The sequence below is a fragment of the Scomber japonicus genome, chromosome 13 (genome assembly GCF_027409825.1).
Source record: "Scomber japonicus isolate fScoJap1 chromosome 13, fScoJap1.pri, whole genome shotgun sequence".
Classification (NCBI taxonomy): domain Eukaryota; kingdom Metazoa; phylum Chordata; class Actinopteri; order Scombriformes; family Scombridae; genus Scomber; species Scomber japonicus.
This window is the reverse complement of record NC_070590.1, coordinates 20,571,932-20,597,361: the sequence shown is the minus strand read 5'-3', so window position 1 is coordinate 20,597,361 and position 25,430 is coordinate 20,571,932. Positions and strand designations below refer to the sequence as shown.

The following is a 25,430-nucleotide window of genomic DNA, read 5'->3' as shown; positions in this document are numbered from 1 at the left end:
CACTGTGTACACTGATGGACCAGCTGTGGTTTGGATTATAAAGCAGATTGTAACAGTTTCTATCTCTATATCATGTAGTTTAGCTATTAGCAAAGATCAGGGAATGTGTCACTGAGTAAAATGTGGAATCAACAGGATTTTTTGTGAATCATTTCTTAATACTTGATTTAGTGTTAAAATAAAAAAAAACAGTAAATAAACAATAACAGTTTAATAGCATGCACTTTTCTTCCATTGACTAACCATTAGTGTTTGCTGAAAAAGGAGAAAACAAGGGGAAATGGATTGCAGCACACACAGACTACAACAAATCAGTGTTGTTGTTCTTCTTTTCAAAAAGAAGTGTCAAATAATCCTTTTTCCTTGAGTGCTGAACACAAACGGCCTTTTGCTGCCTGTAAACCTTCCTCAAGTCTTTCAATTAACCTGAAATTACCCCGCTTTATGAGGAGGGGTTTGGTGCTGGCGTAACTCCCATCAGACATGTTTGTTCTGGGAAACATTTCCATCAAGCATCTTCATGTCAGCAGCTGGAAGTGTTTCTCACTGAATACGTCAAACAAAACAGAAACAAACATTCCCTATTCGGGATTTGAGATAGCTTGTTTTGTGCTTTTGAAACACTGAAACGTCATAATAAACTCAGAGATTTCCTTTCAAAGACGTTTGTAATCTCTCTTCAGTGCAAATTAAAGATTTGTCTTTCTTTGCTGTTCACTGGGTAGCTTTTACATAAGAAACAGGGTGCTTAACACCTTTTTTATCTTGAGATGCTTTCGCAGCATCACTTCAACATCACAGCAGATGGGTCTCTCAGATATTGCCTCCTCCACTGGTACATAAAGATCTCTATTCAGTGATTTATAAACGTAAAAGCATACATTTCCTTTTTAAGGCTGCATTTTGTTCAAAAAAGTTATTAGCATTGAAGTAACACAGGATTGTATTAATCTTATGGATTTTGAGCCCTAATATATAGGAAGACACTACTTTCATCAAAAATGTGTCTTATTTTAAAGATTTTCAAGACTATCTCCACATATGTTTAACTGTCTAATCTCTCTCATCACCTTGTTTTCAGATCTGTGTGCACTGCAATGAAAAGCGGAAGTGGGGGCGGTCCATACCTGACTGAGGTGTATTTGGATTTGATAACCGTTGGAGCCAAAAGCACAGTGAGTGATGTCTGTTTGACAGGGTCAGTGCAGAGGGACTGAGCGGACACTACAGTGCGCATTTGTGTTGTGCAAGGGCACCGTCTTGCCCAGACCATGTGGCTGGCTACATTTAGAGACCATCTGTTGCCTGCACACCTGCCACATCAGCAAGGGACTGTCACCATCACCCACTGTGCTCTTCTTTGGTGGATATTATGTTCCTGCTGGTCATTCACCAAGGCAACGAGCCAGAAATTCTACCCGACAGTGACCACCCAGTTTGGGAAGCTGCGGGGCCTCCGGGTGCCCGTGCCCAGTGAGGTGCTCAGGCCTGTCGACCAGTATCTGGGGGTTCCCTATGCTTCTCCACCAGTGGGTGAGAAGCGTTTCATGCCCCCAGAGCAGCCCTCCTCTTGGTCAGGTGTCAAGAATGCTACCCACTTCATGCCTGTGTGCCCTCAGAACATCCACAACACCGTGCCAGAGATCATGATGCCTATATGGTTCACCTATAACCTGGACACAGTAGCCACATACATTCAGGATCAGAGCGAGGACTGTTTATATCTAAACATCTACGCTCCGACAGAGGATGGTGAGTTGGTGTGGTAAAATGGACAGCAATGAGTGTCCATTGATCACCGTTATCATGTCCCTGATGTCGTCCTGTGATCATCATAAAGCACGTGTGTGACCACCGCTCATGTCATTGCTGCCATCAAGGGCTGATTCACCATCCAAAGCATCATCATCTCACCTGTTGCAGTCATATATTATATTTAAAATAACAACCATGCTCCAATTGATAGGTAGGAAATTACTTAGATGTTGGTACTCGATGCAAATGTAGATACTGACCTGACACTGAATGGATCTTTTATTCAGAGAGAGGCATAACTAAACATAAATATACTGGACTATGTCTGTATTTTCCCAATAGTAGACATCTAGTGAAATATTGCTGAGGTCTGCCTAAACTAAGCAATCATTTTCAGCTTTTAAAATGATGAGTCTAGCATATTCAGCTGTCACCTCTGAGCATCAAAAGTAATCATGAAGACTTACTTAGTGAGGAGATCTGGTGAAGCTAGCAGTGCAGGCTTTTCATGTTTGTTAAATAACTGTTTCTTCATATTTTACTGAATCGTAGCTGTGTTCAGACAGTGTGTCTGTTGGGGGCCAATTAGTGAGGTACAGGAGTCAACTTCTGTCTGTCTCTTGCTGAATCCGTCCTATTTTTGTATCTAATAGAACAGTAAAATGAACCAGCAAGGGAACGTTTTGTGTCTGCTGTGAATCTGTAGATTAGCAGTACAATGTAATACCACAGTGACTCTGTATCTTCCCTAAATCCTGTGGTGACAAACAGAGGTATCTAATTCAGATTACTTCAATGCACCAATTAAACTCAGACAATATATTGCCTTTCTCCCAAGCATTCAGTGCGGTATAATACAAAAAACATGCAGCATTCAAACTTAAATTGTGCTTATCTTGTGTATATCAAGCAGCACTTCTTGACTGGCTTTATATGGTAGCGTAGCAACAGATGGGTTACCTCTCAAACAGCCTGCTTGAGAGGTAGCTGTCCAAAATGGTGCAGCCCACGTTTTATAAAACCCCTGGTCTGAGTTTTGAGTAAAAGCCTCCTCACCTACCACACAAACTGGTTAATTAAATTTCATATTTGCATTCATATTTCAAAGGAAATAACACAAGCCACTGGTTCTGTACATTGCCAGCCTTTAGACTGTCATTGTTTATTTAAAATGCACCTTGGGCATTGTGTGACTTCATCATTTCTTTATCACTGATGTGAAACCTTTGCTGTTATCCTTTCTGCTTGTCTCCGGTAGTCTTTTTGCTGTGTCAAATTGAAGAGTACGTTTTTGAAATTCATGCTATTTAATAACTATTTTTGCGGCTTGATGCCCCACTCAAGGCAGAGTAGATGTCTACTTTGTTTATTAAATTATTCGTTAATAAACCATATGCCTCATATCTTCAGTAGCTGTCTGAAAGTGGTTTACCAGGAAAATGAACATGATAGTTTGTGGAAAAATGTAAAAGGCATAGAGAGATGAAAACAAACCAAGAAAGATGTATCATTCCAGTCAGAGCCGAGGCAGCCGAGTCAATATAATGATGTGTGTGTGTGTGTGCGTGTGTGTGTGTGTGAATATATATGCATGCGTGCATGTACAAACTGTGTCATCCTTTACAAATATCTAACAAGGAGCAAGAATTTGTTTACTTGATCAAAACAGAATTATGAACACTTATTATTTTGTTGGAGCTTTAACTCTATCTCTCATCTCTAAAGATTTTACATAATATTGTCCACATTTTGTACTAAAGTAATTACAGGGCAAAGTATAACATGAACATACTGTATGTAAATTGCCTTAATTTATGGATTTTTTTCTCCGCATTGTGTAAGAGGCACACTCAACCATACTTTTTTACATTTTTTTTAAATCCTGTACTTCTTTTTTTTCCCTCATGTGAATCCCAGGGAGCCAACACAAGAAAAAGGGGGCGGCTTTCTCACATGCTGAGACTCATATATCTGAAGGTATTTTTAAGAGCTCAAAGTCTTGATGCATGGATTCTTTCAGTTTGAGTTTGGCGAATGAAGATCTCACAAATCTTGTTTTTTACTTTCCTAAGAACCTCTTTCTTTACTTTAAGTGGAATAAAAAAAATGTTATCTGATTATATAAGTTTGCTGTTGCTGCACCTCATGTCTTGAATCGACTACTGTTGCAGTCCTCTCAGTAAGGGCTACATCTCTGCTGCATGAACACTGATCTACAGATTGTATTATCCACTCATCTGTCTTATTGTCCCTTTTAAAGACAGTTGTTGGTCAATATAACAAATCGGTCTCAAACAACATTCATGGTGCTTTTCTGCTCTCAAAATAATAGTTTATATTTCAGTTCATATTCGCAGATAACAAGCTCAGTGTAGTCTGGTACACTTCAGTTGGAGTCTGAATCTGCTCTGTTCTCTCTTACATGCATAAACCACTTTAAGCTTGTGTTGAACTGTACAATTTCATCATTACAGAATTTTCTTCTCAACTGGGACTAAACAAGTCAATTCAATTGATTTTCTTTCTCCTTGTATCTCTAATCCATAGCATTTTATAATAAACAGCACTGTCCAGATATGTAACACAATTCCTTAAAAAATATGCACTGTAAAAAACTATTTTGAATGACATTTGACCATTTAATTCATACACCCTCTGTCAGAGTGTATATACCATGCATTTTCTGAATGTCATTACAGCTTCCAAACCACAGGCCTACCACCCAAGCTTGCTTCTCAGCTCCTTTTCTATGCAGCCTTTACCCACTCTTCATACACAACAGTTGGGATATAAAATTTTAGTAACTGTGCTCCATTAATTCTCCATTTCATTACTGTTGTCTCTGCAGTTGTTTGCTCAGCATGTGTGTGTGTGTTGACGTTGCAGATATAAGGGACTCTGAGGCTCGCCCTGTGATGGTCTACATCCATGGAGGCTCCTATATGGAAGGCACTGGGAACATGATGGATGGTAGCGTGCTGGCCAGTTATGGGAACGTTGTCGTTGTCACGCTTAACTACAGAATTGGAATATTAGGTGATGACAACGGCTCTGTGTGGTAACTTTTAATGGTGTTACAAATGAGGCATTTAGCCTCTGTTTGATCAGAGAGAATAAACTGTAGTAATGGTCGTTAAGTTCCACTTGTGATGTTGTTATTAACCTATAAAAAGAAGGAGAGACATGAGAGGAGAAATGTAAAATAGCAGAAGAAACTATATAGATCTAGGTGGTATGGCATGGCTTGATTTGCATACAAATGCTGTCCTCAGAGGAAAAGTGATGCAAATACTTATCACACTGTCCTTGTTCCACACAAGCTGCTTTATACCCACTCTGGAAACAACAATTTGTCTTCCTTTAGATGGATTTATCTAATCTGTACAAGAATATCAGCCCTTGCCATTGAAAACAAAATGATTTAAATACAGTATGGAAGAATGCAGCATTCACAAGCATACACAAGGTCAAGAGAATTTCCCTTTGTTTAACATGTAAAAAGAGTATATTGTTTAAAGTGAGACTGGAATACTAGGCATTAATAACAAGATCAATTGTAAGAGCACTTGTGACCTTATAAATTAATTTAAACAATTGTGCACAAGTAAAATATTTATTTATTCATGCACACTGAATGTTATGAATTCACAGCTGTGAGGAGAGCATTCAAATTTGATGAGCAGGCTCCCGATCACTTCCTGAGGCGCCCTGCTGCTTGTAGACTATTACAAGAACTTGACTAAAATAGTCACTGTAGGAGAGAGTGAAGGCATATTTGCACCTGTGGGGAGCACTGTCAGTTTCTTCAGATGTCCTGCCGAGCTACAACTTTAGATCAAAGCGTTGATGTATGCTGTGTATCTACTGCAGCACTAGCTCTTTGTCTCTTTCTATACGTTCAGGCTTCCTCAGTACCGGTGACCAGGCGGCAAAAGGAAACTATGGACTACTGGACCAGATTCAAGCTCTCCGTTGGATCAGTAAGAACATAGGTTACTTTGGAGGAGACCCGGGTCGCATCACAGTGTTTGGATCTGGAATCGGTGCCTCGTGTGTCAGTCTGCTAACACTGTCCCACCACTCAGAGGGTAGGAATCAGCTATTTACCATGTCACAGTTACGCTATCTCCAACTTTGATCAATACAGATTCCCTTAGTTATTAAGTTGAGTGGTAATTAATGCACAAGCGGTAATTAATGCACAAGTGGTAATTAATGCACAAAAAGATATGGTAACTTATTTTAATAAGCTGAAATAGGTGTGTAATTCTTTTTTTCCTTACAAAATGTTTTTCTTATCTTAAAGTTGTCAATACTGCTATTAACAATAATATTTAATCATTTTGGAGATTTGCTCTTTGTTTCAAGTGCAGCTTTAAATGGTCTGTCTGGGAGATGAAGTGTTATGATATGGGAGCAGGGTAAAGTGTGTATTCGTTAAATAAGTGATTGCTTTTGTTCCCCCTCCACTCAATCTAATCAGCCTAAAAGCATTGCCTCTTTAAATGTGAAGCTCTTAAAGAAGCCCACTGGCATTATAAAGTTTTCAGCATGTCATCACATTCACCTGTGTCCGTCCGTTTTGTAACATTGCAGCTAATTAATATTTCAGTCTTTCAGCATCACATTTGTTTGCCCTTCTTCTCCTACGTGTATAAATCGTTTCAAAATGTGTCTAAAATCTATTTTTAAAAACCCTGTTCAATTTTGTGCATTGCTTTTCTGTAATTGCAAAACCTTGAGTGAAAGCACCAAAACCAAGGTCGAAGTTGATGCAGGACCACAATGAAACATATTTTCTGTTTAAAAAAAAAAGTTTTTTCAACCCTGCAGATGTATTGGTGGTGCTTTAATTAAAAATGGAAATATTTTTGAAATGACAACATAAATCAATATGAATTAAATTGCACACACTATAAATTACCCTAAGGAAACTAGTATTTGATATCGACTGAAAAGATAAATAGGTAACATGCCATTTGGTGAAGACTTATCCGAAGCTCCTTGCAAGAATCAAAGGTGCGCATTTTAATATGGGTGGCCCACTGGGAATTGAACCTCTAATCTTTGCGGTATTATCGCCCCGGTCTTCCCATTGATGTTGGACAGAATCACAAGAAGGGCAGAAATTGTGTGTTTTCATCAATGCCAGGGAGGCTGCAGCAACCGTCCTTTGTGAGGTTTGTATTTGATGCCCTGGCTCGGCTGCATCAAATGCACAAAGACCTCTGGCAGTCTTTGAAGTAGACTTGCTTGCTGCTGCCCTAAAAATTTTTAAAATAAATGACAGGAGTGGAAGGAGAAAGTGACACTGTCCCTGCACTCTTTTTCCAAAGACTGCTATGCCTTAACCTCAGCAGAGTATTTTTTGAGTCAATACATATCACTTGTCATTTTTAGGTGGTAGATACAAAATCCATAGAGACAGAGGTGACGCACTGCATATAAGAAATTCAACGGAGCAGCATGTTTACAGTATCAACATTGAAGGATCAGGGTTACTTGCACATTCAGCTCCCAACACAGACCCTCCACCACACAGTTGGCACCAGCAGTCTACATGATATGCTATGCAGCTTGTTAGACACACAGTATTAAAGATTTTGCAATTACAGTACGCCTGTGAATAACTGGTATTGGTAAACTAGCCACATCCTCACTGAAACAAAGTTGCAAATTGATCATTAATTTGACGCGTATTCACTGTCATTAGCATACAGCAATGACACCACATGAAATAAATAAGGGGATCAACAGACACCACCAAGTATTTTGTCATTTTTTCATCATTATAATAACCAAAGGAGGGGCCGACATCCTATTACCAGTTCTGGGCTTTCCACTTAGTGTAATATGTTTTTGTCCCAGGTTAATATTCAAAGTAGATGACATCTACATTTGTTTGCTTTTATATACCTAATTTTTGTGTGGCAACAAGCCTTTGCTAGTAGCAGTTAGTGTAAAGTGAATCAGTGAGTGCATGTATTTGCTTTGGGCAGTTTACAATGTTCTTCCAGTTTGTCCCGTATGATAATACTTTTAATGATGGTCTGAAGCAGTAAAGTACTAACCACTGTTCTCTGGGCCTCCTGTGTCTTTTCGTTCTGCATTCTGTGTCCCAAGGTTTGTTCCACAGAGCCATCATCCAAAGTGGTTCGGCATTGTCTAGCTGGGCTGTCAACTACCAGCCAGTCAAATACACTCGCCTGCTGGCCGAAAGAGTTGGCTGCAATGTGCTGGACACAGTGGATATGGTCTCCTGCCTGCAGAAGAAGAGTGCAAAGGAGCTGGTGGAACAAGACATCCAGCCCGCCCGATACCGCGTAGCTTTCGGCCCCGTCATTGATGGAGACGTCATTCCAGATGACCCGGAGATCCTAATGGAGCAGGGCGAGTTCCTTAACTACGACATAATGCTTGGTGTTAATCAGGGTGAGGGACTGCGCTTCGTGGAGAACGTGATGGACCTGGAGGACGGCGTGTCCGGCAGCGACTTTGACTTTGCTGTGTCAGACTTTGTGGACAGTTTGTACGGCTACCCAGAAGGAAAGGACACCCTGAGGGAGACAATTAAATTCATGTACACAGACTGGGCTGACAAGGACAACCCGGAGACCAGGAGGAAGACCCTGGTGGCTCTGTTCACCGACCACCAGTGGGTGGAGCCTTCAGTGGTGACCGCTGACCTACACGCCCGCTACGGCTCGCCTACATACTTCTACGCCTTCTACCACCACTGCCAGAGCCTCATGAAGCCTGTGTGGTCCGACTCTGCGCACGGAGATGAGGTGCCTTACGTGTTTGGCATTCCCATGGTTGGCCCAACAGACCTGTTCCCCTGCAACTTCTCCAGGAATGACATCATGCTCAGTGCTGTGGTTATGACGTATTGGACAAACTTTGCAAAGAGTGGGTGAGTAACAGCACATCCAGGCACAAAAAGTATTCAACTATGAATAGTCTCATCTCATTCAGTCTCTCATTTTACATTCCAACGTTGTTTTAGAAATGGTCGATGTGTTGGGTTTAACATGACAGCCCTCTCTTGTGCAGCCCTTATTTGTGTTGAGATCTTCAACCTTGAACTTCTGCTACTTTCGGTCTTCCTCTATCACCCTGATTAAAGGACTATAGCATTCAGTCTTAAGTAGTGCTTCCTAATTAAGTGCAGTCTGAACTCCCACTGTCATTTCCTCCTGCCTGATCTCCTTTTCTCCTTTGTTAGTTCACAAGAATTCACACAAGAAAAATGGTGCTCCAGTTTTGATCAATTACTCTGAATCAACTCTGAATTCCTATAAGTCTGTAAATTGGGTTTATCATTATTATTCTGCATAGTGTAAACTTCTTACTGTAAGTTAGGTGTACTTCCACATGTTCTAATTGGTTTAGCCCTACCATACACAAGATTTATACTCAGTAAGTATTTAATTGTATAAATTATCTACCCAAAACATATCAACATGTATTGTATAGTCACATTCAAAGATGAAACTGCACAGCACACACCATCTTGTGGAAGTTGTGCCAGGCTGTCTTTTCTTAAAGAGCCAGTGTCTTGTTTAGTTTTCCATAAAATCTTTCTTTATGCATATAACCAAGTTTCATCACTTTGGGCAGGTTTCCTAAAGGTGATGGATCTTAACCTTTACAACTTAATTCACATTAATGTTTAAAGCAGTTCCTCAGTGTTGAACAAAAAGGAAATTTCAATAGGCAGTTAAGATGTACCCCATAAACCTCTATGTTATGTGGGGCGGAGCAGGTGAACCCAAGTGCAGACACACAGAGGCAAGAGGACAGGGACACGGTTGGACAAGATATGTATTAAAGCAGGCCAGGGGGGAAACTAGTACTGGAGCGGACGCAGGCCAGGGCACAGTCTGGAACAAAATTCATGGAAGCTGGGAGTAGGGATCCAGAGCAGAGAAGCAGGGCTGATGAGACGAGGGACCAGAGACAGAGCAGATGGGACTGTAGGGAACAGGAGGTAGAGGTAAACAGGCAACAACTAGAAAACTGATGAATGCAGGCAAAAAGCGTAGACTGAGTGGTGCAGAGGTTACCATCTGCCTGGGCTGAGTATAAGTTGAGGTCCAGATTATGGAACACAATCACACATACAAGGAGAGAGAGAGGGAGAGACTGGGGAAGTGGCAACAGGTAGAGAGACACAGGATGGAGCCCCTCTTTACTCCGAGTTGTGATTAAAGTAAGTTTGGGATAAATATTAAATGCATAGATGTTACTTGTAGTATACAATATTGATACATTGGTAATAGGTATTTTTTTATTTCATTTAAATGTACCGTTTAGATTTGAGTATGAAGCTTTTAAAGCTGTTGTAGGTAGTGTTCTGTAAAAGGCAAAAATCGCCAGAATTTAAGCCCCTCCTGGACATGCAAGCATGGACATATGTATGCGCTTCACACAGGCATGCAACACAACAATTACTGCACCCACTCACACACACAACCTCCGCTCAAGGCAACCTTTAAGTAAACCGTAAACCGTTGAAGTCCACCACAAAAGTAATGAGTGCTCCCTCTAACCGCTTGAGTTCACTTCCATTGAAACTCTCACTTTGACGTCATTAATAAAATTATGTGCTGTTCAGCTTCTCCCTACAGGCGATAGTGTGATTTCATTCTACTTTCTGTTGATATATCCATATTTTTATTTTCTTCTCTTCTTCTGCAATTCATGCAGTCCCTCACTTCCTATCCATCACTATCCCACTTCTCACCTGACCTCTAAACTTTCAGTGTTTCACATGCAGAGTGTGCACTGATGGGCAGGCAGCCCATCCAATCATTTATTCAGGCAGAATGAAATAATTGCAGGCTTATCACAGGTCTGCTGCAGCTACAGTTACCAGATTTTTTTTCACAATTGCTTCTAAAGTACGTTACCTACACTAGCTTTAATCTAATAGGTGGCAGTGAACTTACTTTATAAAAGTGAGGCATGAGACATTTTCAGGTTAATAAAGTGCTCCAGTTTTCGGCAAATGAAAGTTTATTAGCCAAAACAGGCTATGGTCTCACGTTGAGCTCATGTTACACTACAGTAACTCAGCACTAGAAAAGCGGGCTGCAGCACTCCCTCCAGGCAGCTTTTTCGTTTTACAATTTGCCATGTCGAGGTAAAAATTTGCTGTGTGTTTTTCTACATAAGTGATCTGTGTCGTAGTAGAAGAAGACTTCTGCTGCCCTGCTGGAGTCTTTACTGAATATTGAATGCAGAGCTGCAATTAATGCTCATGGTTGTTGACTCAAGCAGCAGGAGGAGGCACAGTACAGGTCACTGTAGGCTACTGTGTTAGTGTGTAGCATTGAAGGAGTGCTGAGCCCTTGAGGGCAGATGGTGATATTACATTGTGTTGATCTTTCTTTTGTGTTCTTTTGTTTTAACAAACAGGACTTGTCTTTTGCATTTGGAATGGCAACATTGTATTAATATTAATGGGCAATGGGCAATGAGACTAAAATCATTATCACAATAATAATGAGGACATTTTCCGGTAATGCTATATGTCTTTAAGTGTTAAAAGAAATCACATATAACAGTGATTGAACTGGTAAGGAATTGTGTTCTACTGAATGAAAAACAACAATAAATAAATCATTTTGTCAGGTTTCAAGATTTGGAATCATTAATTAGGGCAACAAAACTTCAGCATCAAAAACAGATCATATTATCGCAATATGTTTTTGCTGGAAGTTGATAAGATAATATTAAATCCTCAACCTGCCTTAATATTAGCATTTACTATTTATTTTCTTTTAACACATTTGTGTTTTATAACGTAAGTTTTTATGTCTGTTGTGTGTCTATAGGGATCCTAACAAGCCAGTGCCACAGGACACCAAGTTCATCCATACCAAGGCAAACCGCTTTGAGGAAGTGGCCTGGTCTAAGTACGACCCCTATGACCAGCTTTACTTACACATTGGCCTGAAGCCTCGTATCCGTGATCACTATCGCGCCACTAAGGTGGCCTTCTGGAAACACCTGGTGCCCCATCTCTACAACCTCCACGACATGTTTCATTACTCATCCACTACCACCAAGGTCACCCCGCTGGATCCCACCCAGTCCAACAATAAGAGGCCCGGCAGCACTGGCCGGTCTCCTGTGTCCACCGCCCACAATGATGATGAAGGTGGGAGAGAGATGGGTCCTCTAATCATGCCGAACCCGAGAGATTACTCCACAGAGCTCAGTGTCACCATTGCTGTAGGGGCTTCACTGCTTTTCCTCAACGTCCTGGCCTTCGCCGCTCTGTACTACCGCAAAGACAAGCGTAGTCGTCAAGACACATCCCAGCAGCCCAGTCCCCAGCGTGACAGCAAAGGTAACAACGTGAGCCACACCACCACCGTAGACGAGACCCTGTCATCCCAGCAAAGGAACCAGTGCGAGGCCCTCCACAACCCTCACCACGTCTCTCCCAGCTTGGACTACTCGCTCAGCCAGCGTCGTTCCCCTGACGACATCCCTCTGATGACCCCCAATAACATCACCATGATCCCCAACTCTCTGATGGGCCTCTCCAACATGAGTCCATATAGCACCTTCCCTGCTGGTTACAGCTCTGCAGGCCTGCCCAGCACCCACTCTACCACACGGGTATAGCCTGGCTGAAGATGGGAGGAGAAAGAGGAGACCTGTGACGTACATAAACCACGGAAATGTAAAGCTGTATTTAGGATGTGTAGGTAAAATAGGATTGAATATGTTCGTTCTGTCTTTTCCAAAGGTGTAAAACCTCCAACATCCTGCCTTTGCTCCCTCATAATAGGAAGTCTAACTGCAGAGTCATTTTATAATAATCATTTTCAAAGGCAGTGAAAAAGAAAAAGTGCATTTCATTTTCCACTTTGGCTTTTTTGGAACTTTATCTAGCAAGAACTTAGTATAATGTTTATACAGTTGGATTTGTATGGGAAGCTTTTTCTTACTCTGTGATATCTATTTTGATCTCGTGGAACAAAGTGACATTACAACTCGTGGCGGACAGAGATGAGATCTGGGAAAAGCTGAAAAGCAGTATTATTATTACTATTATCAAGCTATTTTATACATATTTCTCATGGTACATTGCTTATTATGAAAATGTATTTTTACTGTAATTACTTTAAAATGCCTTGTAACTCGCTCACATAAGGAATTGCTGTGGAATCATAACAATAATGGATTGAAATTTTACTCAAATACTGGTCTCACATGTGTTAACAATATCCAGTTTAACCAAAATATGTCTTTCTGGCAATGCTAAACATAGCACCCCCTTGTGTGTGTGTGCGTGGGTGGGTGGGCGTGTGTACTGAGAAGTGCGCTACAAAAATGTAAATTAGGCATTGTTTGAAAGTAACCATTCAGTTTTGCATATGTAGTGTTGTGTAATCTATTGTAGTCTTTTTGAGTATCCTTGCTATATTTTTGTTTCACGTGTCTCTGATTTGCTTATTACACTGTAGGAATATGACTTCTGCTTTACTATAAAAAGAGGCTCGCTTAACATGTGTTTTCCTACTCTAACCAACACATGGTTCTTTTGGCTTGGCTTGTTTGTACAGAATAAACTTAGACCAACATTTTATTTGTCGTTTGTTTATGAATACTGTAAGGTCTTCAGAAAGATAACTGTAATTACATTGTAATTGTATGTATACCAACTCAATTATTCACATTTTAAAAGGGAGTTTCATGAAACTTACTGATTAATTCTCCAACTCCAAAGTGGTTTGAACCCTGTGCGTATCCAGGGGTCAATCTTTACTGAATGGACATGATGGACGTCAAGCTTTGAGATTTGATGTCTTTGAACCTATCATAATGTTGTTTAACCTAAATGAGACGACTATTAAAAGATTTTTGGAACTAAAGATGGGTCTTGTCAAAAATTGGGATTAACGCAAGTATAATAACTGGCGTTAAAGTGTCCTAACAAGTTTACAGTGTGTAAAGAGATACTCATAATTGTGTGAAATGTAATCCACACATACTCATTGTCTGGTTTAATGTAAGAGTTGGGGTTAATGTTAGAAAAAGGATCAGGTTGGGAATAAAATGGAGTCAGGGTCAAGTTCAGTTTGGTGTTCAGGGTTAAATCAAGACTGTAATTTATGTAAAATAAATTATAAATTCTTCCTCTAACGGAACTAAAAGTTGACTTTTTAAGAACCTTCACTAGTTCCTTACACTCAAGTATGCAGCTTTACTTGCTGTAGTATCTTATGACACGTCAAGGACCCCGGAACTGACACATATTAAGCTACAGACCCCCATTTGATTAGATTTTCTCAGTCATAATTTAAGTTTAAAGGATGGGTTCACAGCAGCCAGGTGCCCAAATGAGCACTGAAACAGGTTTTTCTTGCTGTAATCCTTCAATCTGTTCATACTGACTGTTCCAAGATCCCTCCATAATGCATTTACAGTGATGGAGCACAAAATCCACATTCCTCACTTTGAGCAAAAATGCATTCAAATGTTTATCTGAAGATAATAGGAAGCGCCAGCCGTCTGACTTAGTCAAATAGAGTAGATATCTTTCACAGTTAGTCTTTTTAGTAGAAAATTCATACTTTGTGTCTCGACAATGTTTTCCTGTTCAGCTGAAGTGAAGGGAAGAGGAGGGAGGGAAAAAGAGGGAAGTTGCATCAAAAGGATTTAAAATTTGAACGTTACTGAATTGATTTGACTTATTTGGGCAGCTGAAGCTTATAATATATTTATATAAATACTTTTTTGCATGGCAGTAGGACTGTGGATTTTGTCTCCCATCACTGACATTGTAAGTAAATTATGAATGAACCGGAGGAAGTAAATCCTGTTTCAGTGTTCATTTGGGCACCTAAACATTGTGTTTGTGGACACACTTGAAAACTGTGAATCTAACCTTTAACTACCTCTAGTAACACAATAGGCACATCTCTCCCAGGTCTCTTTGCCCTTCCATCTTCTTGTGCTCCTTCTCCTGCAGTTTTAGGGCACATCTTTGAAAACGTTGAAACACGGCAGTGTCTGGTTGCGGTTTCCCCAGGCTTCAAACACGAAGCCAGGAGATTATCACGACAGACAATCAAACACGCAAACAAAGAAACATCCAGTTGGAGAAGAGCTCAGTCCTCTCCTTACTTCATCATGCGGTAAAACAAATAATTCAGGCGTCCGCCACAGGAGGTCATTGTCATTGAATTCACTTCTGACTGAGCCTGACACGTTCTTGTCCTCCACAAGTGTTTGTTTGTTTGTTTGTTTGATATCAGTTTGTTCACTTTGTCACAAGATAACATAACACAGATTACCATAGCAGGGATAGGAGATGGTGCAAATATTTTTATAGGGCCCTCTCCTCCCCTGTACAAACACATGCATATTATCATGTTCAATGTGCAAATATTAGCAAGTGTATCTATCACACAACAAACATTCATGAAAATGACATACAGATAAATCTCTGTGCCACATACATACATACATACATACAGACAAGGTGCATTCACAGTGTTGTCTACTAATATAGATACACTTTTCTACCTGATTATGTAAAACGTGTTATGATATATGCAGCTAAACAGCATTTTCAACTAATTTGAAAGCTTGGCGAGTAATGTGTTTGTTCAAAATCAGCTCATGCATTAACTGATGACTGTTGGTCGGCCTTGTTAAGCGTTACCCAATAATTCATCATCTGAGCTGCTCATATCCCTGACCACCATCTGCACCCGCTTTATTGGAATATAGTTTATTTATAAATTAATGAATTGCCCTCTTCCTGTCACCCAAGCTAGCGAGCTTCTAAAACGCGTCCTCCTACCTAATCCTTTCCTTTGATTGTCAACATCATTGCTTATTCACATCTCACAAGTAAAGCTGACAGCCATTATACACACTCGCATCCAGTACTTCAGGTTAATGAAGTACCCCCCCCCCCCCCCCCCCATTCAGCCCCCTCTCTCTCTGTCTCTCTTTCCAGCCTTTTTTTCCTCAGAGATTTAAAAGGCATCATTCCTCTCCACTCTTCTCCTTCAGCTTAACAATGTTCATACCATTAATCCTCTCTGCATACTAATTAGTTGATCTGTTATTTCTCAGGGTTTTTAGGAGACAAAAGACAACAGATTCACACCGAACAATTTACCAATTATGTGGGTTGTCTGAGGAGTGAGTTTGTTTTCAATAGCAGATCACTCTAAAATGTTCATAATTTTTAAATGACGTTATGATCTTTAAATGGACCATTATCTGTAAGTGATGGTGATTTACAAAGTGTAATCTGTTACACACAACTGACAGCATTTACAATGTTATATAATTACATGATTATAAATGTCTTTTGATAACATTGTCCAGTTGTTTGTCATGGGTTTAAAATGGCAAGGAAGATGAGGGGCTTCTCAAAAAAAAAAAAAAAAAAACAAGATAGCATGGTGTTTTCTCCTGCACCACACTGGCCTCTTTGTACTGAACCCAGCTTTGACATCAACTGGGTCAAACATGAGGGAGGGAGGGAAGGAGGGCAGCAGCTGGACCCGACCCTCAATGTCACCCTTGTTAGTCAACTTCATCAATGTCAGTCACTGGCGTTTCGATTTATTTCACTCTTTTGTCTGCACTTATACCTCTTATCTCTTTGTGCTTTTTAAAGATGCTGCGCCAAGGACACTCAGACCTGCTAATTGTATCTTGCGGATATGCAGCATGTGGTGTGAGCAGACAAACAACACATACATTTTGACCATAAATAGATCAACTGTTGAAAAGTGAATTAAATGTCATGCACTCTACACTTTATAGTGCACAATAATTTAACAAATCTGAGATGACAGTGTGTAAAAGTTGCTAGATAAATGTGTAAGTTAATTAACATTGCACGCATTAAATGAAAGAGAACATATTTCGTCTTTAAAAATGAAATCTACATGATTTTAAATTGGCCAAATTGTATGAACTGATTAAATTTGATTTGTGGCTGATATACTGCACTGTATTAAGTGTGAATGTAAAAAAATGTCTTAATTAACCACATATTTGAGTCAAACTGCTAAAATGCATTATATAGCACCAAATACCAGGGAAAAAACTGCTCATATTGGAATTTGTGACCCATCTCTGTCCCCAGTACTGAACCCAGGGCTCTATAAATAATGACTGGCAGCTGAAATGGGACTTTGTGACTTTAAGATGTGACTCGGGGAGATGTGGTCTATCTATTGTTGATGAGACAAAAGCGCGAGTCAGATTCATATAGGAGTGGCGGGGAATAACTTCTCATATCCGCATATCACTACTCACAAAGGCACTCAGCAAAACTTCAATAACCCCCACACTTCTTTCTCGACATGGGTGAGTGCACAGAATCTTTAATAACTCTTATCATCTATTTTTAATGTGATTTGAAGATGTGAATTTCAATAACTTACTACTGTAGCCTTTAATATGTCCTTTCTGGCCTTAGACATCATGTTGCCCTCATGCACCATGGGCAAATTAATCCAGCGTTTTCATTTAGCAAAAATATTCTGATATCCACCTATGGATTATTAATTTATTGTGGATTTACCCTTTGTTCCCAATATATGGTATGAGTTAAACATAGAATGATAATTTCAGGGGACTGAAAAGAAAACAGCTCTTGGATTCAACTTGCTTTCCAGTGAAGAAAGAACTCCTCTTTACCTCCTCTGACCCCTTTTACCCATAAACTAGACTGGACTCGGCGTGGCTGACAGAGACAGGCAGTGACTTTCAACATGCCAAGGTCAAGCCAGGTCACTCATGTCAAAGAGGTCACATACTCCCACATGTGTCATGGGTATAAATGAACAAATTTCCATGAGGACTATGGATGCAAACAACTTCTGATAACGATTTTATGCCACTTACATCTTGTGCCAACTTGCACACATTTTATTTAACAGCTCTGTAGTCTTGATTTATTATCTGGCATCTACTGTAAATGCACTGATGCCTTTAGCAGCGAATTCAAACATAATGGACTGTTTATCACTCTATCACTCTAACCACTGTTGCAGGGCACAGCTGAGATGTGGGCGTTCGCAGGCACTATCATTTTTCAGACTCAACTGTCTTCCTGCTGTTACTATTTATACTTTGGTACCAATTTGTTTAACTAACAGCTTCTCTTCCTTCCAAGTTAAATCCTCTTATTTGTGAAATTATCAGAATGTTTTATCATATAATACTTTAGGTACCAAAGGATTTCACAATGTGTAAGCACAAAATATTTAGTGGGGCTGTTTATTGTTGTTGTTGTTGTTGTTGTTGTTATTGTTGTTGTGAATTTATTCAAATTGCCCCTCTCCTTCATTATTCTCCCACCCACTCTTTGCACACTTGAACCCAGCCCCCGCCATCATTGACACTCAGTGCCATGGTACCAGCCTCAGCCAGCTGTGGATGGAGGATGGCCTGAGTTGTGACATTGCCAGTGGTGTTGAGACCCATCTACCACTTCTTACTGCTGTGTATGTGTGTATTGTGGCACGGCATGGTCTTTGTTTGTTTGACATCGCTGCCCTTTGTTCCCCCCTTAATCACCACAAACACAATGGATATTGTATCAGCACCCACAAAGAGAAGCTCTTTCTTCAGTCCTCAACACCAGTGTTTCACCACCATCTCTCGCTTGCCTGGTGACGCCTGTGACCGCTGGAGAAAGAGGGCTGGACCAGAGTTAGTAGGGGCTGAGCTGTGAGCTGTTGGTACAAGCATAGGAGCTTCCACATACGGATGAAATCAGCACAGAGAGGCTTATTTTACAGTAGCAACACCTTGTAGGCAGCACTGTACATCACTGGTTGGCACTGGGATCTTTCTTGTTGTGGAATACAGGATCAGAAGCAGCTAAATGTTTCCGGTCAGACAGCCTTGGCTTTGCAAAGCCTTAGGTGCTTTCCTCTATCCCATTTCTGCCAATGCATTTATTAACACTGTGGATATTTGCTACCTGCTTCAACAGTGCAGCTTATACTGGAAGAAGTGCATGAGATTGTTGCAAAATCAGTGGTGACTGCTTTTGTTTGGACGCTTTATTGGGACCTGCTGCTTGAACTCTTGTTTGTCACAGCTGTCTAATTTTTTTTTCTGTTGCTTTCTTGCCTGTTGGTGGGGTTTGGTGTATGCTCATGGATTTGCAGATAGAGCGAGGCCTTTTTCATAGCTCCCCCACAGGTTGAAAGAGCTCCCCCATCGTGGCTTAGATGTGTTGTGTGGTAATATGTGCGGTGTGTGCCGCCTGTGTGCTGATATATTATGCCCCCTCAGGTTGCTATGATTGCTGTATCCGGTGCATTGGGGCAGTGCCCTACCCATCCCTGGTGGCCACCTTGCTCTGCTATGCTGGCATGGCATTATTTTGTGGCTGCGGGCATGAAGCGTTGTCCCAGACTGAAGTCCTCGTCGAGACTTACTTCGCCCGCAACGCTCAGGACTATGTGGTCATGGCCTCCTTGTGAGTGATGCTTCTCTGAATTGTGATTTTTGACCTCTCAAGAATTGCTGCATTTTTTACTGCTTGACTGACTTCTCCCTATGACTCTCCCAGTATCAAATACTTCCAGTATGTGATCTATGGCCTGGCGTCATTTTTCTTCCTCTACGGTATCCTGCTACTGGCTGAGGGCTTCTACACCACGAGCGCTGTCAAGCAGACCTTTGGAGAATTCAGAAGCACCCAATGTGGCCGCTGCCTCAGCCTGACGGTGAGAGCAAGGAGGGAGGAGGGAGAAGGGAGGAGGGAGGAGGTTTAGAGGTAAAGAGGGAGGGGGAAATGTGATGTCAGGTCATTGTTAAGATGCTGAATGCAGGTTTGTTTTAGCTCTAAACCCGATAAAATGCCCATTGTTCCTGCTATTTCTGCACAGAATCATGAATTATGGCTGATAGCTGAATTAATGACACCACATTTATCACACAGAGACCCAAGCTCCTACGCAACATCTCTATGACCTTATGTACCGCACTTTTTTTTATTTCAACAGTTTATCATTGTGACGTACATCTTGGCCTTCATCTGGCTGGCAGTGTTTGCCTTCACTGCTATCCCAGTCTTCTTCTTGTTCAACATGGAGCAGACCTGCCACAATATCAACATCCTGGCTGAAACCAGCCCCAGCATTAATCAGCATAGCTGGATTTGCATGGACGCCAGGCAGTATGGTGCGTTGTTCTTATAATGACTGACTGCATGTCCACCTGAGGAGAATGTTAATGTGTCTGTGAAAGCAATGAATTAATCAGTGGATACAAAACTAGTCATTGCATAGGTTATGAAATAAGTACACTTTTATCTTAATTTCTTCACTGCTGCTATATACAAACAGCATTTGGGAAAATATTAAACTCATCGTGATTCAGCAATGGTATGAGATACTTACCTCATGTCTTCATTTAAGGGCTGCTCCCTTGGAATGCAATGCCAGGCAAGTCTTGTGGGATGACCTTGGCATCTATTTGCAAAACCAGTGAAGTGAGTAGATGAATTCAATATTTCACATCACAATATTTTACACCGTTTAGTATTTAAAATTTGCTCACACTGGTCAAACTGTGGCAGTTTTATTAAGTCCTGGATGAGTGTATACGTGATCATTTTTACATAATGGGATGACTCAGAAATAGAAGGGATTGGTTAAATGTTATGAATATGCATGAAACTAACCTGTGTTTGTTATTTCTTACAGTTCCACCTCACCTATGACTTGTACATAGCTGCATTTGCTGGTGCTGGGGTCACTCTCTTAGCACTGGTGAGCAATTGTTCTGATTATTTATATGCTATCGAGTGAAATTACGTATTTAAAATGCCCCTCTGCTCAAAAATGTGTTTTGCTTATTGGTACCTCGTGAATGTTTGGGCTTCACTGTGCAGACTTTGGCACAAAGAGTTTTCACATTCTGAAGGGGGAAAGTTCCTCTGTGATCACTAGGCGTAGGCCAACCAGTATGGTTTGTGACATGACATCTAGTTTGGAAGCAAATCACGATCCAATATTAAATTTACACACATGTGATGTAGAAACTTGAAGCCTGACAATAGACAGTGAAGTAGGAGACATCTTGTATTTAGTAAACATCTCGTGCTTTTAGCGTAAAATAACATCCCAGACAAAAATTATTATTCCAAGCAAATAAGCCCTACAACATGTCTGGAGGGGATCTTTAAGCATACTATTATAAATACTACTACTTTTAAAGGGCCTGTTCACTCAAATCACAAACTGACTGACTGAATACATATTTAGTTGCATTAAGCCATGGCAGTTGTTCTGTTTTATTCAATCACATTTTGAGATACTTATTTCTGTTACTCTAATACAGTGGAGATTCATGAGATTTATATTGTGGACAAATTCAAATTCAGCTTTCAATACAGTGAGCAGCACATACAGTCCGTTGCAAATGTCCTGTGAGCTTCCGTCCATCCAGGACATTTTTACAACGGACTCAGTATTATCAAAGACCTCGGCCTCCCCAGCCACGGACTGTTTTTAGCTGCTGCGGTCTGGCAAACAGCACCGCAGCCTCAAGGTCCGGACCAGCAGGCTCCAGGACAGTTTTTTCCACCAAGCAACCAGGCTTATGAATAATGGACACTATCGGCCTGTTGCCTGTCTGTCTGTGACATACAACATACACACACACAGACGAAGCAGTGCATACACAAACAAACAACATGCACATTTAAGGCATTACCCACACACACACACACACACACACACACACACACACACACACACACACACACATACAGCATTTTACACACAAAATGAATCACTTGTACTTTTATTGTATTGTATTTTTTAGTACTACTTTTCTACTACTATTTTTAGTACACACACAGCATTCCATGCACACTATACATTATTTATATTATTCATATTTTTATTGTATTCTTTTTTTTGCACTATCTTCACTACTAGTTCTATTTTATTTTTAATGTTGCTGCAATGTCAAGGAGTCAAACCCAATGATTTCCCTCTCTTATACTTGTATGATAGGATTTAACAATAAAGGAATCTTACATCTTTAAAATTTAACTCACCTAATTGTATTGGACTGGTAGCAAACACTCTCAGAAGTTATCTCAAACACTAGACAACTTTTTGGGTTTTTTTCTTTTTGTAATTTGGGTATACTGACCCTTTAAAATGATGCTGTTCATAATTGCCAGAGAAAATATTATATGTTCAAATCAATTTTTTAACCTCCTCCATCCATCAATGTCTTCCTTTGCAGTTTGTGTATATGATTGCCACCACCTACAACTACGCGGTCTTGCGGTTCCTGGGCAGGAAAGGCATCCGCTAATTGCAGTCATGCCCATCCTCTGGCTATGAGATGGACAGTCTTCTTTGTCATGCAACACTACATTTCCATTCTTCTTCTTGGAAACAGCAATTTCCAAACACCTGGATCACCTGCTAATTTTTTACTTTAGACATGTTCAATAACAGACAAAAATATTTCTCATCACTGTTTTGTATGAACAACAGATAGAGAGATGAAGATAATTCACTCCCAGCAGCGAGCTCTGGCCTTCTCGTCAAATCCTCCTCTCAGATGATTCTCTTAGCTTTGTTGTTCATCTTCCTCCTAGCAGGTTGCATCTCCTGTCTTATCCTTTTTTGTGATGCTTCATTGGTGCTGATGCTGTTGTCAGATTGTGATGTATGACGTTTTCATGAATAATTAAGAGCAGCACGCCCCGCAAATCATAACCGCATGCACTTCATTCAGTGTTTGCTGATGCATATATTGGTTCTATGAATATGATTTTGCTGCTGCTTCATTATCACCATCTTGTATATCAACATTGTGTGAACTAAAGCGAGTGAAGCTGAATGTACCAAAGTTCTCTTGGGAGGGTTAGTTGTCACCCACCATTGCTTCTGTTTACCCTCACTTACGATACATGTACTTTTCATTCACTCATGATGCATTTTTGCTTTGTTTAAACACCACTGTGTGGGGGGAGGGGCAAAAGCATGTATCCATTTTCCTGGAGATGTTTTGGATACTGCTTAAAATAAGCTGTTTTTATGTTGCTGAAGTGTTGATGCTTCCACATTTAACGATAATTTGCCTCCAGGTGACTCGTGTTTAATGTGTAGCCCTGCTGCTTACTAAGCTGGGTTGTGTTGTGTGTGCTCAAATGAGATGAAAGCTGATTAAACACTTTAAATCTGAGGTATTAAATTGTAATTTTACTTTAACCATGTACTGTATGTTGCAATAAAAATCTTCCATGATGATTGTTAAGTACTTCATTTAATCATCTTTGGCATTGAACAATATGCTGCCAAAATACTTCATTACAGAATTCTTCATCCTTACAAAACACTTTGTCCTCAAAACTTCAAGTGAGGAAACTGGTTCAAAAGAAAGATACAGAGTGAAGGCAACAGTGGTGAGGTTCTCAGTCCAAACAACACATTTATCACAGTATGCTTTGAGTCTTCCACAGTGACACATTTGTCCCAGTTATGGCTTCAGGTCTTGGGAGCTTTCGCAAAGCATTCACCACAGTAGATCACTTGGTCATGCAGGAACATGGGAGTCAACAAATCTCCCAGGGCCTCAGCACACACAGCGCACTGCAAAAATATACTCAGTATTAACATTTATGCAAAGACAAGAGCATGCCAATGAATATACATATTTTCCAAATAGGTAAAGAAGACAAAACTAACCTTTAGACATTCAGGGTGGCAGCTTATGAAAAGTTCACTGAGGCTGAGCTTGACATTTCCATCAATTGTTTGGTCACAGAATGAACAAACTGCTTTGCCATCCCTGAAAGAAAGAGTTAAAAACATCATGAGCTTTATTGACATTTATGTGTTTGAACTTTGGGATCAATAACATATGACACAAAATATGTTGTGTCGCTATTGACTCCAAGTGTTGACTGTAATGTAAGACACTACACACCCACCTGGTCTTATACATGGTTTGTGTAGGTTGTTGCTTCTCTGCAGGCTTTTCAAACATTTCACTGCTACAAAAAACCAGCAAACAATAAGTGTGTTTTATTGTGTACAAGATAAACCATGCGAATATACAAGACAATAAATGCTTTTGTTTTTAGTTACTTTATATCAATTGATCTTACTCACTTGTTAGCATCATCAGACTTTTGATTTGGTTTCACCTCCTCTGAGTGGGATTGTTTTGGATCTTCCTCAGGTTCAGGGTCAGCTTCAGCTGTGGGTGCCTCCACATCTAATGCATCTGTCAGGTCAATGACTCTTACACCTGACTTATCCTGAACAGCTTCAGCATCTGAAGCTGTTGCAGGTTCAATAGCATCCTCGATCCTCAACTCTGCTGCATGCTCTGCTGGAGTCTCAGGTGCTGGTTGGACAGAAGTGTCCTCAGCAGTCTGAACTTTACTCTTGCTTTCTTCTTCTGCTCTGGTGTTTGGAGCTGGCTGTGCTGGGGCTGCAGATTCTATAGACTTGACAGAAGTTTCAGTAGCAAGTTGAGTGGGCGATTCGGATACAGTATCAGCTAGTAAATCGGGGACAGGTTCCCTGCTGTCTTTACTAGCAGCTTCTTGTGCTGCTGCATTAGTCACCGCAGGAGTTTCAGGCAATGACTCCTCCACAACCACAGCAACAGCTTCAACTGTTTCTTCTATATACTTTTCTGCAGGACATTTCTCACAACTCCCTTCTTCTGGACACGCAGTCGATTGCACTCCTGCAGGCTTGTGATTTGTCACATCTGTTGGCTCTGTTTTACTTGAAGGTACCACCTCAGGTTTCAGTTCGACTGTGAGCGCAGCAGGGACCTCAGCAGCATCTTTATTCTCCTCTGTCCCTGCCTCAGCTGAGGTTTTTGCAACAGAAGCTTCAACAGCTGCAGAGGCCTCAGCTGCACCCTTATCATATTCTACGTCAACTGGTGTATTGACATATTCTTCCTTCTTTTCTGCTGTTGTGTCTGAAACAGGTTGGTCCACTGACTCCACAGGAGACTCTGCCTCAGATTCATCCTTTAAAACTGATTGTGTCTCACTATTTTGGATGATTTCTACGTGAACATCTGCAGAGCTCTGAGCAGCCTTCTCACTGCATTCTACATTTGACTGATCAACTTCTGCCTGCACACTCTCCTCCTTCTTTTCTGCAGCAACAGGTTGCCCAGCTGGCTCCACAGGACACTCTGCCTCCATTTCCTTCTTTGTTAAAAACACTGATGTCTCACCATTTTGGATCACTTCTTCTACACAAGCATCTACAAAGCTCTTGACAGCCTCCTCATTGTGTTCTACCTCGGATTGGTCAATTAGTGCACCAACATTTTCTTCCTTGTTTTCAGAAACTGTGTTTGAAACTGTTTGCTCAACTGGTTCCAATGGAGACACTGCCTCTATTTTTTCATTTAAAACTGGTTGTGTCTCACCATTTTGGGGAACATTTGCATGAGCAGCTGTTGAGGCCTCTGCAGTCTCCTCACTGCGTTCTACATTAGATTGGTCAACAGGTGTAACGCATTTTTCTGTCTTTTCTGCAGTTGTGTTGGCAGCTTCTTGTTCAGCTGGCTCCACAGGAGACACTGCCTCTGATTTCTCTGGTGGTGTCTCACCATTTTGGACACGTTCTTCTGTGGATGCTTGGGGCCTGTAATCAGCAAAG

General features: G+C 40.7%; 2 protein-coding genes across 5 annotated transcripts; both read left to right on the top strand.

Annotated features, from left to right (window-relative positions):
- Nucleotides 1-1,271: 1,271 nt before the first annotated feature.
- Nucleotides 1,272-12,393, top strand: nlgn3b (neuroligin 3b). 3 transcript variants are annotated; one of them, XM_053331538.1, is made up of 6 exons: nucleotides 1,272-1,752; nucleotides 3,673-3,732; nucleotides 4,642-4,791; nucleotides 5,658-5,843; nucleotides 7,879-8,668; nucleotides 11,595-12,393. In XM_053331538.1, the coding sequence occupies exons 1-6, from the start codon at nucleotides 1,272-1,274 to the stop codon at nucleotides 12,391-12,393; spliced, it is 2,466 nt and encodes an 821-aa protein (XP_053187513.1). The 3 variants fall into 3 exon arrangements, with proteins under 3 accessions (XP_053187513.1, XP_053187514.1, XP_053187515.1); XM_053331539.1 differs by lacking the exon at nucleotides 3,673-3,732; XM_053331540.1 differs by lacking the exon at nucleotides 3,673-3,732 and having other exon boundaries at nucleotides 1,455-1,762; nucleotides 4,649-4,791.
- Nucleotides 12,394-17,008: 4,615 nt separating this feature from the next.
- plp1b (proteolipid protein 1b) lies at nucleotides 17,009-23,042 on the top strand. 2 transcript variants are annotated; one of them, XM_053331542.1, is made up of 7 exons: nucleotides 17,009-17,112; nucleotides 19,054-19,240; nucleotides 19,334-19,490; nucleotides 19,770-19,947; nucleotides 20,184-20,257; nucleotides 20,472-20,537; nucleotides 22,027-23,042. In XM_053331542.1, the coding sequence occupies exons 1-7, from the start codon at nucleotides 17,109-17,111 to the stop codon at nucleotides 22,096-22,098; spliced, it is 738 nt and encodes a 245-aa protein (XP_053187517.1). In that variant the 5' UTR covers nucleotides 17,009-17,108; the 3' UTR covers nucleotides 22,099-23,042. The 2 variants fall into 2 exon arrangements, with proteins under 2 accessions (XP_053187517.1, XP_053187516.1); XM_053331541.1 differs by lacking the exon at nucleotides 17,009-17,112 and adding an exon at nucleotides 18,482-18,677.
- The last annotated feature ends 2,388 nt before the right edge of the window (nucleotides 23,043-25,430 follow it).